General features: G+C 51.5%; 1 protein-coding gene across 8 annotated transcripts in view; it reads left to right on the top strand.

Annotated features, from left to right (window-relative positions):
• The window catches only part of CUL9 (cullin 9), a 38,107-nt gene that overhangs the window by 14,912 nt on the left and 8,101 nt on the right, over positions 1–15,094 (top strand). For 7 of the 8 annotated variants that reach the window (XM_044929801.2, XM_025269519.3, XM_045162979.1 and 4 more), the window contains exons 11-30: positions 262–479; positions 1,457–1,706; positions 1,800–1,905; positions 2,404–2,631; positions 2,893–2,983; positions 3,108–3,279; positions 4,640–4,745; positions 5,024–5,119; positions 5,321–5,496; positions 5,733–5,866; positions 6,221–6,400; positions 6,584–6,693; positions 6,771–6,953; positions 7,078–7,238; positions 7,480–7,708; positions 7,804–7,984; positions 13,196–13,341; positions 13,481–13,610; positions 13,763–13,962; positions 14,359–14,609. In XM_044929801.2, coding sequence (XP_044785736.2) covers positions 262–479; positions 1,457–1,706; positions 1,800–1,905; positions 2,404–2,631; positions 2,893–2,983; positions 3,108–3,279; positions 4,640–4,745; positions 5,024–5,119; positions 5,321–5,496; positions 5,733–5,866; positions 6,221–6,400; positions 6,584–6,693; positions 6,771–6,953; positions 7,078–7,238; positions 7,480–7,708; positions 7,804–7,984; positions 13,196–13,341; positions 13,481–13,610; positions 13,763–13,962; positions 14,359–14,609 — 3,348 coding nt within the window. The remainder of the gene's footprint in view (positions 1–261; positions 480–1,456; positions 1,707–1,799; positions 1,906–2,403; positions 2,632–2,892; positions 2,984–3,107; positions 3,280–4,639; positions 4,746–5,023; positions 5,120–5,320; positions 5,497–5,732; positions 5,867–6,220; positions 6,401–6,583; positions 6,694–6,770; positions 6,954–7,077; positions 7,239–7,479; positions 7,709–7,803; positions 7,985–13,195; positions 13,342–13,480; positions 13,611–13,762; positions 13,963–14,358; positions 14,610–15,094) is intronic. The other variant, XM_025269522.3, reaches the window with a different exon arrangement.

The following is a 15,094-nucleotide window of genomic DNA, read 5'->3' as shown; positions in this document are numbered from 1 at the left end:
CTGGATGAAATGTCCTGCTTGGGGTGGCTAGAAGAGAGGCTAAGTGGTTGAGGGTGGGGAGGTTCCAGAGATCAGAGACCCCTGTCCTTTCCTGGGGTTGGGAGGAGTGACCTGAGGTCAGGAGGCCAGGTGTCTGGCCTCAGAGGGACCCCTGGAACCCCTCTGTCCCCAGCTTCAGGGCTCCTCCCTCTGTGCCACCTCCCTGCTTCCATCACATTCATTCTCTTTCAATTTCTTCCGGGAACACCTCCCTCCTCCCAGGTGCTCCTCCGCGGTGAGAAACGGCCTCCTCCTGCTCAACCTGCTTTTATGCAATCACCACACGCTGGGAGACCAGATCATCACCCGCGAGCTGAGAGACACCTTGTTTAGACACTCGGGCATAGCACCAGGGACAGAACCCATGCCTACCACCCGGACCATCCTCATGATGCTTCTGAATCGCTACTCGAAGCCGCCGGGCAGCCCCGAGCACTCAGGTACCGTCGTGGAGGGAGTGGGTGTGCTGAGGAGCTGGTCCCCACCGCGGCCGGAGGGCTCAGGTTTACATCCTACTTCCTTGGTAGAAAGACACGATGACCCTTCAGGGAATGAATGAGGGCTTTCGTGCTCAGGTTAGGTCTCAAGTAGGACTTCCTGACCAGGAGGAGGAGAGGGGACGTTTAGGATAGGTGCAGGGAGATTGGTCTTCTTTGTATAAACATGAAAGGGCTCCCATCTGTCTGAGCTGAGTGCAGTCCACTCTTCCTGGTCACTGCAGGGTCGGTTGAAATGACTTCTATAGAGGCCTTCTGTAGAGGAATTGTAACTTATGGTACAGAAGTTTGTGACATAGAATGTGAAATATCGATACCGTAGTGCAGGAAGTCTCTGTATTCAACGCACAAGTGAAACCTAGACGTTTGGGGGCAAATCGAAATAGGCCCTGTGTCTTTTAGTCTGTACTTCTGAAGCCACCGCGCTTGGTAGTATGGGGACCTGCCTGTAATAGGTAGTATTTGTTGGCTTGTATAGTAGCACAGCTCACATGTAGTAATCAAAGAGAGTAGTGGGACCGTATGAATTAAAACTGTGCTGTTTAACTTGATAGCATTTGCCATACCAATTTTTTTTTTTTTTTTTTTTCGGATATAGCCAGATATATATTTAGTCCACCAACTCAATGGACGTGAGTTTGAGCAAACTCTGGGCGTTGGTGAAGGACAGGGAAGCCTGGCAGACTGCAGTCCATGGGGTCACAAAGAGTATGATGTGACTTAGTGATTGAACAACAACAAACTTATATATTTGGGGCCAGAAAAAGAAGTCCGCCACTGTCGAGTAGAAACAGTAGATGTCCTCACAACGGGGCAGGGGGGCAGTTTGGGGGTGGTTTTCTGCATCTGTGCATCTCAGTCTGACCAGCTTGTGTGACTCTCCTTCATACCCATTTTTTTCCCTCCATGTGTCTGGGCAGCAGCGCCAGAGACCCCCAGCACCCAGGGCCAGGAGGGGTCCCCTGAGCTGCTGATCCGATCCCTGGTGGGGGGCCCGTCTGCGGAACTCCTCCTGGACTTGGAGCGCGTGCTATGCCGAGAGGGTGGCCCGGGGGGCGCCGTGAGGCCCCTCCTCAAGCGCCTCCAGCAGGAGAGCCAGCCCTTCCTCCTGTTCCTGTGGACTCTGGACGCCCCCGGGCCCAATAAAACCCTGCTGCTGACGGCGCTGAGGTGAGAGGCTGGGGGGGCGGTGGGCACCTGTTTGTCGGGGGCAAGGGCAGCTGGCCGACTGCAGGGGCTTCACTTGTTGCCACCCCTCGCCAGGGTCATGACCCAGCTGCTGGATCACACTGAGGCCATGGTCCTCCCCTGGCACGAGGTCTTGGAGCCCTGCCTCAACTGTCTGAATGGCCCCGGCAGTGACTCTGAGGTACCCGAGCCCTGGCCAGGGTGGGCAGGGCAAGGCAGCCCCGGGGCACCAGCTGCTTGGTGAGGCCCGGGGGGCCCACGGCACAGCCAGCCTGGACGGGCTGGGACACTGGGAGGGAGTGGAGGAAGGAGGCCAGTGTCATCTGAGGGTCCCCAGAACCGAGGCCTTCTCGCTGTGCCTGAATTTTAGATTCTGGGTTTGGGAGAAGTCCACATTCCCCAGTCCATGCAGTCCCTGCTCTCCGCCTTTGGGGATGGGGGGTGTGCCCTGTGGGGCAAGGCTCAGGCACCAGCTGGTCCTGGCAGGAGGAAGCCTGGGGAGCTGTCCCCAAGCTCTGCCCCTCACCCCCGGGTCCTCCCCCCAGCATTCTGTGCCAGCCTATCTTTGGTAGTCTGCTCTCAAGTTCTCCAAAATCTCAGCCACCGCACCCCCACATCTAAGGCCACCCCTCAGCCTGCCCTTTGCGTCCCTGTGTTAATCTTGGCATCTCTGGGCCAGATCGTTCAGGAGCTACTGTGCTTCCTGTATCGCCTGGCCTCCATGCACAAGGACTACGCAGTGGTGCTCTGCTGCCTGGGAGCCAAAGACGCCCTCACCAAGGTGCTGGAGAAGCACTCGGCTCAGCTGCTGCTGGCCTGTGAGCTGCGGGACCTGGTGACAGAATGTGAGAAGCACGCCCAGCTCTACAGTAACCTTACCTCCAGCATCCTGGCGGGCTGCATTCAGGTGAGCAGCACGCAGGTCCAGGCTGAGGGAGGTGGGAGGCGGGGGAGGGGCCTCACGCTGTCCCTCTTTGGCACGAGTGGTGGCGGATCTAGGCCCTTGTTGCCCAGCCCTTGCCCCGCGTGGTTCTGTTCTGCCAGGATTCTGGAGAAAGGGGCTGAGCGCTCTGTCGCCTCTTGACTCTTTCTCCACGTGTATCTCCGTGTCCCTGCTGCAGGGACCCTTTCTCTCCCCACACCCTTTCTCTCCATGTCCCGGCTGCAGATGGTGCTGGGCCAGATTGAAGACCACAGACGAACCCACCGCCCCATCAACATCCCCTTCTTCGACGTGTTCCTCAGGCATCTCTGCCAGGGTTCGTGCCCCCCCATCTGCTTCCTCCTGCGGCCACCCCAGCCTCTGCCTCCCCCTCCCTTCCTGCTCCCTCGTCCCCTTCCTGTCTTCTCTCTCAACTAACCAGGCTTCCCGTGGGCCCACAGGCTCCAGCGTGGAGGTGAAGGAGGACAAATGCTGGGAGAAGCTGGAGGTGTCGTCCAACTCGCACCGGGCCAGCAAGCTGACGGACCGCAACCCCAAGACCTACTGGGAGTCCAACGGCAGCACCGGCTCCCACTTCATCACCCTCCACATGCACCGCGGTGTTCTTGTGAGGTGTGAGCACACCCGTGTCCACGCACACGAATGTTCTGATACGCCCCAGTATACGTCCTCAAAGAATTAACTACATACACTCAACCCCAACTTAGACGCCCTGTGCCTGAGGGACCTTACACCCATTTTGTGAAATGAACAGATACACGTGTCGGCCTGATCTCCCTGAGCACAGGGTAGACCTCCCCTCTCTCCCCGAGCCTGCTCCCTCCACCAGACACACGTCACCACCCTGTTCTTTGATGGAGGTAGAGCAGCAGCTTACCCACTCCCCGTGTGGGCATCCGTTTGTTGTGTGCTCTGTGCCAGGTACCCTGCGAGGGCCTGGAGCCCCACCAACAGTGAGATAAGGGGCCTGTCTGCAGGGATCCGACAGTCTTACTGGGGAGCCAGGCTGGAAAATCAGCAAGAGAGAGTAAGAAAAAAGTGATAGTTGACAGGTGCACTGGATCCTGATGCCAGCTGAGATCTCAGAGGAGGCTGCAGACAGAGGGGCTGAATGGGTTAAGTTGGTGGTAGAAATTGACTGGGTAGAGAGAGGCCAACAGATACAGGGACAGCATCTGTGCAGAATGGAAGCAAGAAGCAATGATGTACTGGGGGGACTTGAAGTAATTGTGCTTGGCTGGGATGAAGGGTCTGTGTAGTGAAGTGGCAGGAGAGGAAGCTGGAAAAGGAGGCAGAATCAGTTGAGTTTTATTCTGAAATTTGAGGAGCCACTGAAGGATTTTAAGAGGGGAAAAGACAAAAGTAGGTTTTTTTTATTTAGAGAGCTCTGGCAGTTATGTGAATTTGGCTGGCAGGCCAGGACAGAGTTGGAAGGTTTACTGAGTGATGATCGTTGAGTGAGGCGGCGGGAACGGGAATAGACGGTGAGGAGGCGGTGGAAGAGGAGAGCTTGAGAGGTGGTCTGCGGTACCTGCCGCTGGCTGGATGAGGGGGACCACGAGGGAGACGTCACGTGTCCTAGCTGGATAGCTGGATGGGTGCCCATTCTTTGCCAAGAGAGAAGTGGGAAGAGGAGCAGGTTTCTGCAGACAGATGACCGATCCGTGTGGGCACATGGACCTGGAGGTGCCTGTGGGCACAGCATGGTCCTGTCAGATACGCGGCATGCAAGCTCAGAAGAGCGGTCTAGGGTAGAGACGTGAATTTGGAGTCCTTCAGGTGTTAACTTTCAGCTTAAACCATGGGTTTAAGTGAAATCGCTTTGGGGGAAGGTTAAGGGAAGAGCAGGGAGCCTGGGGAAGACCAACGCTTAAGCAGAGGACAGGATTCTGAAGAGGATGTGGTGGGCAGAAGTCGTTTTGCACCAAGATCAGGGCCCTTGTTTCTGACTGAGTCCTTTCTCCTCTCCCAGGCAGCTGACTCTTCTGGTGGCCAGTGAGGACTCGAGTTACATGCCAGCCCGGGTGGTGGTGTTTGGGGGTGACAGCGCCAGCTGCATCAACACGGAGCTCAATACGGTGGGGACCCCGTGCCTGGGCTCCCCCTTACTCTCCATCCTTCTGTTGGTCCCAGGGGCCTTAGCGGGTGGACCCAGTGCCTGTGGAGCTCCCACATCCCTTCCTCCCGGGCAGGCACTGCTTTGTAAGCTTCGAGAGTGGAATCAGGGCTGTGGAGGTGCATAGATCCACAGGCGTGGGATGGGAGAGGTGAGGGGCGCACACCGTCACAAACTCGGCTGCTGTCAGCAGTCTTCCAGCTCTACTCCTGTCTCTACCTCTTCTCCCCGCCCCGCCAGGTGAATGTGATGCCCTCCGCCAGCCGGGTGGTCCTCCTGGAGAACCTGAGCCGCGTCTGGCCCATCATCCAGATCCGCATAAAGCGTTGCCAGCAGGTGGGGTGGGGGACTGGGGGGCACAGGGTCCAGGAGGAAGCAAAGGATCTCCCTAGCGGCTGGTTCTCCAGTGTTCGGGGGCCAGGCTTAGGTCAAGGGTCCTCTGTCTGCTTGCCCTGTATGGCCCAGGAGCCTGCTGAGTTCCAGAGAGGCGGGAGTGCCTCCAGGGAGCCGAGGGGGTGAGAACTGTGCCCCTTGCAGGGCGGCATTGACACCCGGGTCCGGGGTGTGGAGGTCCTTGGCCCCAAGCCCACTTTCTGGCCGCTGTTCCGAGAGCAGCTGTGTCGCCGTACGTGTCTCTTCTACACCATTCGGGCCCAAGCCTGGAGCCGGGACATTGCGGAGGACCGCAAGCGCCTCCTCCAGCTCTGTCCCAGGTAGGTGGGCAGGGTGCAGCCAAGGAGATACGGTTAGTGGGGGCAGGAGGGGAGCGGCGTTTGAAGGATCAAGCAGCAGCCGTGGGAGGGAGCCAGGGAGCCGAGCAGAGACCAGAAGTGTGTGTGGGGGGTAGGGTGAAGGACCAGCTCATCCGGGCGGGCGATTGAGAGTTGACTGCAGGTGGGTGGAGGCCTGGGGACGTCTTTAATCCTTGACCAGACAGTCTTTGTTCCAGACTGAACAGGGTTTTGCGTCACGAGCAGAATTTTGCAGATCGCTTCCTCCCTGATGAAGAGGCCGCCCAGGCGCTGGGCAAGACCTGCTGGGAGGCCCTGGTCAGCCCCCTGGTGCAGAACATCACCTGCCCGGGTAACCGCCCCCACCGCGGCCCCACTAACCTGCTCCTTGTAATCATCCCCAGGGCTGACCTGAGTCAATGCTCTTGGCTCTCTTGGTTCCTGTCTCTGTCCCCGAAGGCCTATCACCTCAGTGTCCTCCCCTCCCTGCCCCAGGGACTGCTCCCTGAGACTCTGGTGTTTGAATCCTCCCCACCCCGACCCTGTGCCCACGTCCCCAAACTCCAGCAGAAGCAGACCTTGGTGAGGGGAGGACTAGGGCCCTGCCGCCCCCAAATCCTTTCCGTGCAGTCGCTTCTCCCCTCTGCTTTCCAGGTTCTCCATTCCGTCCCCCATGGAGGCCTGTTCCTGACCTGTCTTCTTGTAGATGCGGAAGGTGTGAGCTCCCTGGGGTGGCTGCTGGATCAGTACTTGGAGCAGAGGGAGAGCTCTCGGAACCCCCGTGGTCGAGCCGCGTCCTTTGCCTCCCGTGTGCGTCGCCTCTGCCACTTGCTGGTACACGTGGAGCCTCCTCCCGGACCTTCTCCTGAGCCCTCCGCCCGGCCCCGTGAGTCCCGGCCGTGGCCGGCTGAATGAAGAAGCTGGGCGGCGGTTCTGTCTGGTTCCTCTCTTCTGAGTTTTATTCTTCCTTTCTGCTTTGCCATGGGCCTTCCCGGGGCTGAGTTCCCCGGACGCTGGGACTCACCCAGCGGCTGAGATGAGCCTGTTCCTTTGCCCTCTGTGTCCGCAGCCAGCAAGAGCAGTAAGGCTCGGGACCGGAGCCCTGGGCCTCCCCCCGCCCTTCCCAGCAGCAGCCTGAGGAACATGACGCAGTGCTGGCTGAGTGTGGTGCAGGAGCAGGTAGGCAGGGGCGCTGAGGTCCGGGCAGGGCCGAGGCTGCTGGGCGGCCCCTGGGCTGCGATTTCCCATCTCCTCAGGTCAGCACGTTCCTGGCTGCGGCCTGGAGGGCCCCGGACTTCGTGCCCCGCTACTGTAAACTCTACGAGCGCTTGCAGAGGGCAGGCTTGGAGCTCTTCGGGCCCCGGGCGGCCTTCACGCTGGCCCTGCGCAGCGGCTTCTCTGGCGCCTTGCTGCAGCAGTCTTTTCTCACCGCTGCCCACGTGAGTGCGGGGCCAGCGGCCTGCTGGGCCCCTTCTGCTCTGCCCTTTCATCTGCTTCCTCTCCCCACCCCCAAAACTCTGCTCCCTCTTCATGGTTTGCTCCCGCCCTTTCCGTTGCCCCCAGATGAGTGAGCAGTTCGCCCGGCACATTGACCAGCAGATCCAGAGTGGCCTGATGGGTGGAACCCCTGGAGTGGAAGTGCTGGGGCGGCTCCAGTGGCACCTGGAGCCCATCATGGTCCTCTCTGGCCTGGAGCTCGCCACGACTTTTGAGCACTTCTACCAGTGAGTGCGGATCTGGAGAGGCAGGGTGTGCGAGGCCTAGAATCTGAGGGTGGGGGAGACCTGCGTCTTAGAGGGAAGGCAAGGGAGGTGCAGTGGGGAGGTGAGGTTAAGATGCAGAGATGGCCATGGCCCTGGGGAGGGGGAGGATGAGGCAGGCTGCAACAGGGGGATCTGTGTTCTGGAGCGGGAGGCCCTGCCGAGCGCCCACATTGAGGCTCGGCCTGGGCTGTGCCCGCTGCAGGCACTACATGGCGGACCGTCTCCTGAGCTTGGGCTCGAGCTGGCTGGAGGGGGCCGTGTTGGAGCAGATCGGCCTTTGTTTCCCCAACCGCCTCCCCCAGCAGATGTTGCGGAGCCTGAGCACCTCGGAGGAGCTGCAGCGCCAGTTCCACGTGTACCAGCTCCAGCAGCTGGACAAGCTGTTCTTGGAGCAGGAGAACGAGGAGGAACAGGGCCTGGAAGAAGAGGCGGTAAGGGCAAGGGAAAGAGTGGGAGAATAGGCGAGCAGGAGAGTCTGGAGCAAAGAAGGGAGCCCAAGAGCCCTTGGAATCCTTCTGTCTCTCAGGAGGAAGAGGAGGCCGAGAAGGAGCTCTTTATCGAAGATTCAAGTCCAACAGTCTCTGTACTGGTCCTGTCACCACGCTGCTGGCCGGTCTCCCCTCTCTGCTACCTGTACCATCCCAGAAAGTGCCTTCCCACAGAATTCTGTGATGCCCTTGACCGCTTCTCCAGTTTCTACAACCAGAGTGAGGAGATAGGGACAGGCAGTTGGAGATTGGGGTGAGAGTTGGGGTGGCATCTCAGAGAGGAGGAGGAGAGAGGCTCTTTGGACAGGAATGTATAGATAGGAAGCAAAGTGGTCTCTGGATAGAAGCATCGCTAGGGAAGGAAGGGTGGAGAAGTGTGGGTTAGATCTTCATTAATTTCTCTCTGATTTTCTTCACCTTTATATGAACTTGCTCTGTTTTTCCTTTGTTAACTTCAAGTTGCATGCTTATTTCATTTTTAGTCTTTTCAGACTTCTGGTTTTCAAGTGAAAGTATTTAAGGCTGTTCATTTCCTACCGACATTGCTTTAGCTGCCTTCAGTAAGTTCTTGGTTTTTGTTTTGTTTTGAAGAGTTTTTTTTTTTTTTTTTTTAATTGAGGTAGAGTTAGTATTCAACGAAGTACACAAATCTTAATTATAGCTTAATGAAATTTATATCCGTATACCCTCCTGTAAGCAGCCCCCCTGCCTGATCAAGACATAGAACGTTGCCAGCACAACAGAAGGCTTCCTCCTTCATGTCCCCTTTCTAGTCAGTATCTTCTTCCAGGAGAAGTTACTATTCTCCCTTTTCATCGTAGGTTTCTGCCTCTAATTTAAACATCATACAGATGGAATCATAGAGCATGTATCCTGCAGTGTCTGATTTCTCTCACGGGATGTAATGTCTGTGGGAGTTTTTCAGGTTGCCAGTTACATCATTAACTTTGTTCTTTTGCGTTGCTGATTCACATTCCACTGCATGAATTATGGATATTTGGGACGTCACATAAATTTTTATCATGTAGTACTTGATAATTGTTTAGTTCTAAGAATTTTCTAATTTCCATTTTGTTTCTTTGATTTATTAGTTTTCTGGAAGTATATATTTTTAAGTTTCCAAACTTGTTTTTTTTTTGCTTAGTCATCTTTTGGTTTAGATTTTAACCTTCATTCCCTGTGGCCAAAGAAGGTGATTTCTGTGATTCTGAATCTTTGCATTGAGTGAGTCTTATTTCATGGCCTAGTAGGTGATCAGATTTTATAAGTGTTCTGTGTGTGATGAAGAAGAATGTGTACTCTTCAACCGTTGGATATAGGATTCTATTTATTCCTCTAAATTGACCTTGTTAATTGTGTTGTACAAATCTCTATCCTTACTTATTTTTGTTTGCTTGATTTATTACCTAGAGAAGTATGCTAAAACTTACCATTACAATAGTGAAGTTTTAAACTTCCAGTCACGTCAGTTTTACTTTATATATTTTTTGACTGTGTTATCAGATACAAGGTTAAAATCATTTAACAGTAGATAATAATAGATAGAACTTTATATAGCAATAATAATAGAACTTTCTGCAATGATGGAACAGTTCTTTTCTGTGCTGTCAAAAATGACAGCCATTCATGTCTATTGAGCACTTGAAATGGGACTAGTGTGACTGAGGAACTCAGTATTTAATTTTATGTACTTTAGAGTTTAATGTTAAATAGCCACATGTGGTGAGTGGCTACCACATAGAGGACTCTGTAGATTTAGAATCTTCGTGGTCAGTTAAGCCTTATTGTCATGAAATGACCATCTTTCTTTCTAGTGAAGTTTTTTCTCTTAAGGTCTGTTTTTATCTGGTGTTAATGGTATACCAGCTTTCTTTGATTGGTATCTTTCTGGTATGTCTATTTCTATCCTTTTACTGTTTTCTTTTGGCTTGATCATTATTTGAGGTCTCTCTTATTGTGGTAAAATATGACTAGCATACTTTGCCATTTTAGCCATTTTAAGTATAAGATTCAGTTGTCCTTTTACTTGAAAATTGTTTAATTTGGAAATAAATTTACAGAAAAGAAATTGTAGGAATAATATAAAGAGCACTCATAAACTCTTTTCTTTTTAAATGTATTTATCTTAGGCTGCACTGGATCTGTGTTGCCATGCACAGGCTTTCTCTAGTTGCAGTGAGTAGGGTCTGCTCTGTAGTTTCGGTATGCAGGCTATTCATTGTGGTGGCTTTTCTCATTGTGAAGCAAAGGCTCTAGGCACGAGGGCTTCAGTAGTTGCCACGCATGGGCTCAGTAGTTATGGCTTGTTTGCCCCATGACATATGGAATCTTCTCAGACCGGGGATTGAACCTGTGTCCTCTGCATTGACAGGCAGATTCTCAGTCACTGGACCATCAGGGAACTCCTCATAAACGCTTCATCCAAGTTTACCTGTTGTTAACATTTTGCTCCATTTGCTTTTTTAATTTGCTCTTTGTGTACATATACATGTCTATAAATGTATATGTGTGTATACTTTTTTCATGAACCATCGTGTATATGTTGGCTCTTTGCCCCTAAATAATATACATTTCCTAAGAGTAAAATGTTCTTTTATGAAACCAGCACTCCATTTATTACTTTCAAATATTTAACAATCATATAATACTTTTAATCTAGTTTCCATATTCCAGTTTTTTCAATTACTCCATAATGTCTTTTTTTTTCAGTCCTGGAGAGGATCCGGTTCAGGAGCACCTGTTGATTTAGTTGTCGTGTCTCTAGTCTCCTTTAATCTGGAGCAGTTCCACAGGCCTTCTTTGTCTTTTATGATACTGACACAATTTTAAAGGAGATATAATCCTTTAAAATTTCCTAATTCCTCCTTTTAAGCTTATGTATTTCTGGATTCACATTGCACATTCCTGGCCAGAGTACTAAGTGATGTTATATCTTCCCAGGATAGTATACATGGAAGCACAGGATTACCATCCGCTCCTTGTTAGTAATGTTAATTTTGATAGCCTGGTCAAGAGGCAGTTTGATTTTTCCACTGTACAGTTAATATTTTTTCCCCCGCTACTATTAATAAGCAATCTGTTGGCAGTATACTTTAAAGCCTGCCAGTATTCTACTGTCATCAGAATTCCCCTAGTAGCATTTTACAATTTTTTTTAGCCACCCTTGCAGTTTGCAGGGTCTTAGTTCCCCAACCAGGGATTGAACTGGGCCCTGGCAGTGAAATCAGTGAGTCCTAACCACTGGACCTCCAGGGAATTCCCTTATTGTACTTTTAACTTTGACTTCTTTTTATATTTTAGACATGTCTTTATTTAAAATATTAATACCTAGAACCTGTTTTCTAATCTCTGTTTTTGAATGATCAATTTTTGTCTAGTTATTATAAGTAATAACATTCGACTTTTATTTTTGGTTTACTTTTCTTATAATTTTAAATTTTAGTTATTTAATATATACAGGAGTATGTAAAACATACAGTTAAAGCAAGAAAGTTCGGTAGAACACTAACAGATGTGATTCTGCCCTGGGTTTTTGTGTATTCTATTCTTTTGGATTTTTAAAAAATTCCTTTTTGTCTCTATCAGTTTTGGAAGTTATGCATTCTGTTTCTATAGTTGATTGCTCTTATATTTTTAATGTAAGTTTAACTTGTTAATGTCACCTCCCATCTCCCTGAAAAATGGAAGGACCATAGAAAATCTTAATTCCAGTCTGATCCCCATCTTGTACCTTTGTTTCTCTCCCAGCTGGTGATTATTATTATTGTTTTATTCAGTTTGGATTCACCATCATACCAGTTGCTTTAGTCACTATTCCTTTTGTACCTTGATCCTTCTTTTTGAATTCAGTTTTCCTCCTAAAGTACATTATTTAGAAGTTTCTTAATTGATGAAATATTGCTAGAAAACTTTTATCAGTTTTTATTTTAGAATGGCTTATTTTCATCTTCATTTAGAAAATCTTTTTATTGTGAGAAATTTTGACATACCAAAAAGCAGACAGAATAAACTTCAGTATATCAACATATATCAGTTCACGGCCAATTTTGCTTCATCTGTACCCCACCCACTTTCCCCACCCCTCAGATAAAGACTCCTTTTAAAAGCCAGGATTCTATAATTATCAAACTTATAGAAATTAGTAGTAGTTCCTAATCTTATCAGATATACAGTCAGTATTCATATTTCCCTAATTATCTTGAGCTTTTTAGAGTTTTTTGTGGGTTTTTTTGGCCTATTGAGGATCTGAATGAAGCCCCCTTTTGCGTTTGGTGAGTTCTGTCTCCCGTCTCCCTCAGTGTATGATCCCTGCCTCAGTTTCCCCCCCCTCTTGCAGTTGTTTGTGGAGGGCTGGCTGGTTGTCCAGAGCTGTCCACAGGCTGGATTGTGTCTACCTAGTGTCCTCTAGCACGGTCCTCTGTCGCCTCCTTTCCTGAAGACCGATATTTAGGTGTTCAGATGTAGCAGCTTATTTAGATTCTGCGTTGATTTTCTCAGGCAAGGACATGTCATAGGTGGTATCATGTACTTCCTTCAGGAGGTTGTCTTTCTGTGTGATGTTAAAGTGGATTTCAGCATCATCTGTCCAATCTATACATTATATAGAATTTCCCATCAGCTGTTCGCTAGACATTCATTCTCATTACCATTAGGGTTAGGAGCTAGTGACATTCTACTCTTGTCATCCTCTCTCCATGTGTTAGCCAGAAGGCTCTGTCTGTAGAGAGAACCTTTCTCTCATCAGCTTTTTGGTTACCTGGAAGGTCCATTTATACAGGAAAGGCTTGATTCTCTTTTCCTCTCCCTCTTTTTTAACCACTTTTTAAAATAATGTATTGGTTCTGTAGCTTCATCCAAAGATACCCATGAGGTCTTTGAAAAATAAAAGATATCATGAACTCATGGCTTTTAAAACATTTCATGTTTTTCAGTCCATCACGGGTGTGGTGTTTTTTTTGTTTTTTGTTTTTTTTTTTTGACATTCACATTGTCCCATCTTGGGCCAGAGAGCACCTCCCAGTCTGGTTCCTTTTGGTACCTTCTCCTCGTGACAGCATCCTTGCTTTCTAGTCTGAGCAAACACCCCAGGCTCACAGCGGGTGGCAGAGACTCAGCCTAGCAGATCTCTAAAACTGTCAAGTTTCCTGGGAGCAAAGCCCAGCTGTCCTCTCTGCTGTTTCTGCTGTGGAGCTTACCGGGCACAGGGCTGGGCACGGGGTGGGCTCCCAGACCCCTGTGGCAGACACAGAAGGGCTGTGCTCGGGACGCTGGATGAGGCATGTGTGTGTGAGTGTGTGTCTGTGTGTGTGTGAGTGCTGGGCCCTGCTCCCCACAGAGACTAGCGGAGCCTGGCGAATGCTGCACGCTCGCCTCAGCCCTGACCCCTCATTTCCCCTGTTGTCTCCACTTCTTCCCTCGACACTCTCCCAGGTCAGAACCATCCGGTCTTGGACGTGGGGCCACACCGGCGACTGCAGTGGACGTGGCTGGGCCGGGCGGAGCTGCAGTTCGGGGACCAGACGCTGCATGTGTCCACCGTGCAGATGTGGCTGCTGCTGCATTTCAATCGGACGGAGGTGCCTCAGCTCCTTGGCCTCTCTGTCTCCTCCGCTTCGTCTGTCACTGTTTTCCTCAACTCTGTCCCACCTTCTTTCCCTCCTTCTTTTCCTTTGCCTTGATCATCTGCTCCTGACTGGCCCTGTTTCTCCGGCCCAGGAGGTGTCAGTAGAGGTTTTGCTGAAGAATTCTGGCCTCAGCCCCGAGCTGCTGCTCCAGGCCCTCCTGCCCCTCACCTCAGACAGCGGCCCTTTGACCCTGCAGGAGGGCCAGGACTTCCCACCTAGGGGTAGGTTCAAGGTGGTGGGGCTGGGCTGAGCCCCTGCTCCCAGGGGTGGGCTCTCCAGGTGGGGGAGATACAGGGGATGAGAATGGAGTCCCCTTTGCCCTCACTCGTCTGTCCCTTCCCCTCTTTGGGTGCTGACTGGGAGCGGGTTCCAGGTGTGCTGCGTCTCCGGGAGCCTGGGCTCCGGCCCCGTGGGGAGGCCCTGTGGCTGCTGCCTCCCCAGACATACCTGAACGTGGAGAAGGATGAAGGCCGGACCCTGGAACAAAAGAGGAACCTCCTGAGCTGTCTTCTTGTCCGTATTCTCAAAGCCCACGGGGAGAAGGGCCTCCACATTGACCAGCTGGTTTGTCTGGTAGGCACAGGGGACCCTGATGGTTGGGGGAAGGGGAGGGAGTCATGCTTGGGGGTGGAGTGGGGGGCAGGGGGCATCACGGGGAAGGTGGGTGACATTTCCATCTGGGTTTTCTATTCCTGATGGAAAGTTAGAAGGTGGAGACCAGACATGAGTGCTGACCGTTTGCCAGGCTCTATTCTAAAGAGTTTCGATGATTAAGTCATTTAATCTACACAGAAATACAATGAGATTGGTGGTGTTGGTATTACTACTATTATTATTATCCCCATTTAACAGATAAGAAAAATGAGGCATGAGTTAGTAACTGATCCACAGTCAGGCAGTAAGTGGCAAAGTCGGAGGCTGGCTGCTCTGGGTAACCGCAGCCCACCTGTTTCCTCACCTCCCATCCAGGTTCTGGAGGCCTGGCACAAGGGTCCAAATCCTCCTGGAAGCCTGGGCCGCGCCATTGCTGGGGGTGTGGCCTGTACCAGCACGGATGTCCTCTCTTGCATTCTTCACCTCCTGGGCCAGGGCTATGTGGAACGGCGGGATGACTGGCCCCAGATCCTCACGTACGCCACCCCGGAGCCCTCAGGGCCTTGCCGGGGCCAGGCAGAGATCCCCTTCTTTGGCAGCCAGACCTCTGAGACCTCCAAGATAAGGTAGCCACCGCTAGCCCCGTGCCCCCTGCTGCAGGGCCCCCCAGGACGAATGGCACCGCAGTGACATGGGAGGGGTCATAGTGCCAAAGCCAGGCTGCCAGAACAAAAACATGTCATTTCTTTCTTTGTCTAGTGCCATTTTCCCTGTCCCTGATGAGAGATATTAGTCCTCATCCCCACTGCCAGCGTCATCAACCCCTTTGTTTCCTTCCCACGCAGGGGCCTTGCTGTCCCCAGACTCCTTATGTAGGAGTCCAAGACTCATAAACTCCTTTCTGGATGTCTTTCATTCTAAGCAGAATTGAAATACTAGGCAGACACATATTGAGTACTAACTATGCACTCTGCTTCGTGAAATATACAAATTCTTTGACTAGTTTTCAGGAAGTCTGTTCTCCAGAGGAATTTGCCATAGGATTCCGCTAGCTGGCTGGCACCCTAAAGCTCTTTACCTCAGTTGCAGTTCACCAGGAGTTGTTCTGCTT

The sequence above is a fragment of the Bubalus bubalis genome, chromosome 2 (assembly GCF_019923935.1).
Source record: "Bubalus bubalis isolate 160015118507 breed Murrah chromosome 2, NDDB_SH_1, whole genome shotgun sequence".
Lineage (NCBI taxonomy): Eukaryota > Metazoa > Chordata > Mammalia > Artiodactyla > Bovidae > Bubalus > Bubalus bubalis.
The sequence above is the reverse complement of the archived record's forward strand: the minus strand, read 5'-3'. Positions and strand labels throughout refer to the sequence as shown.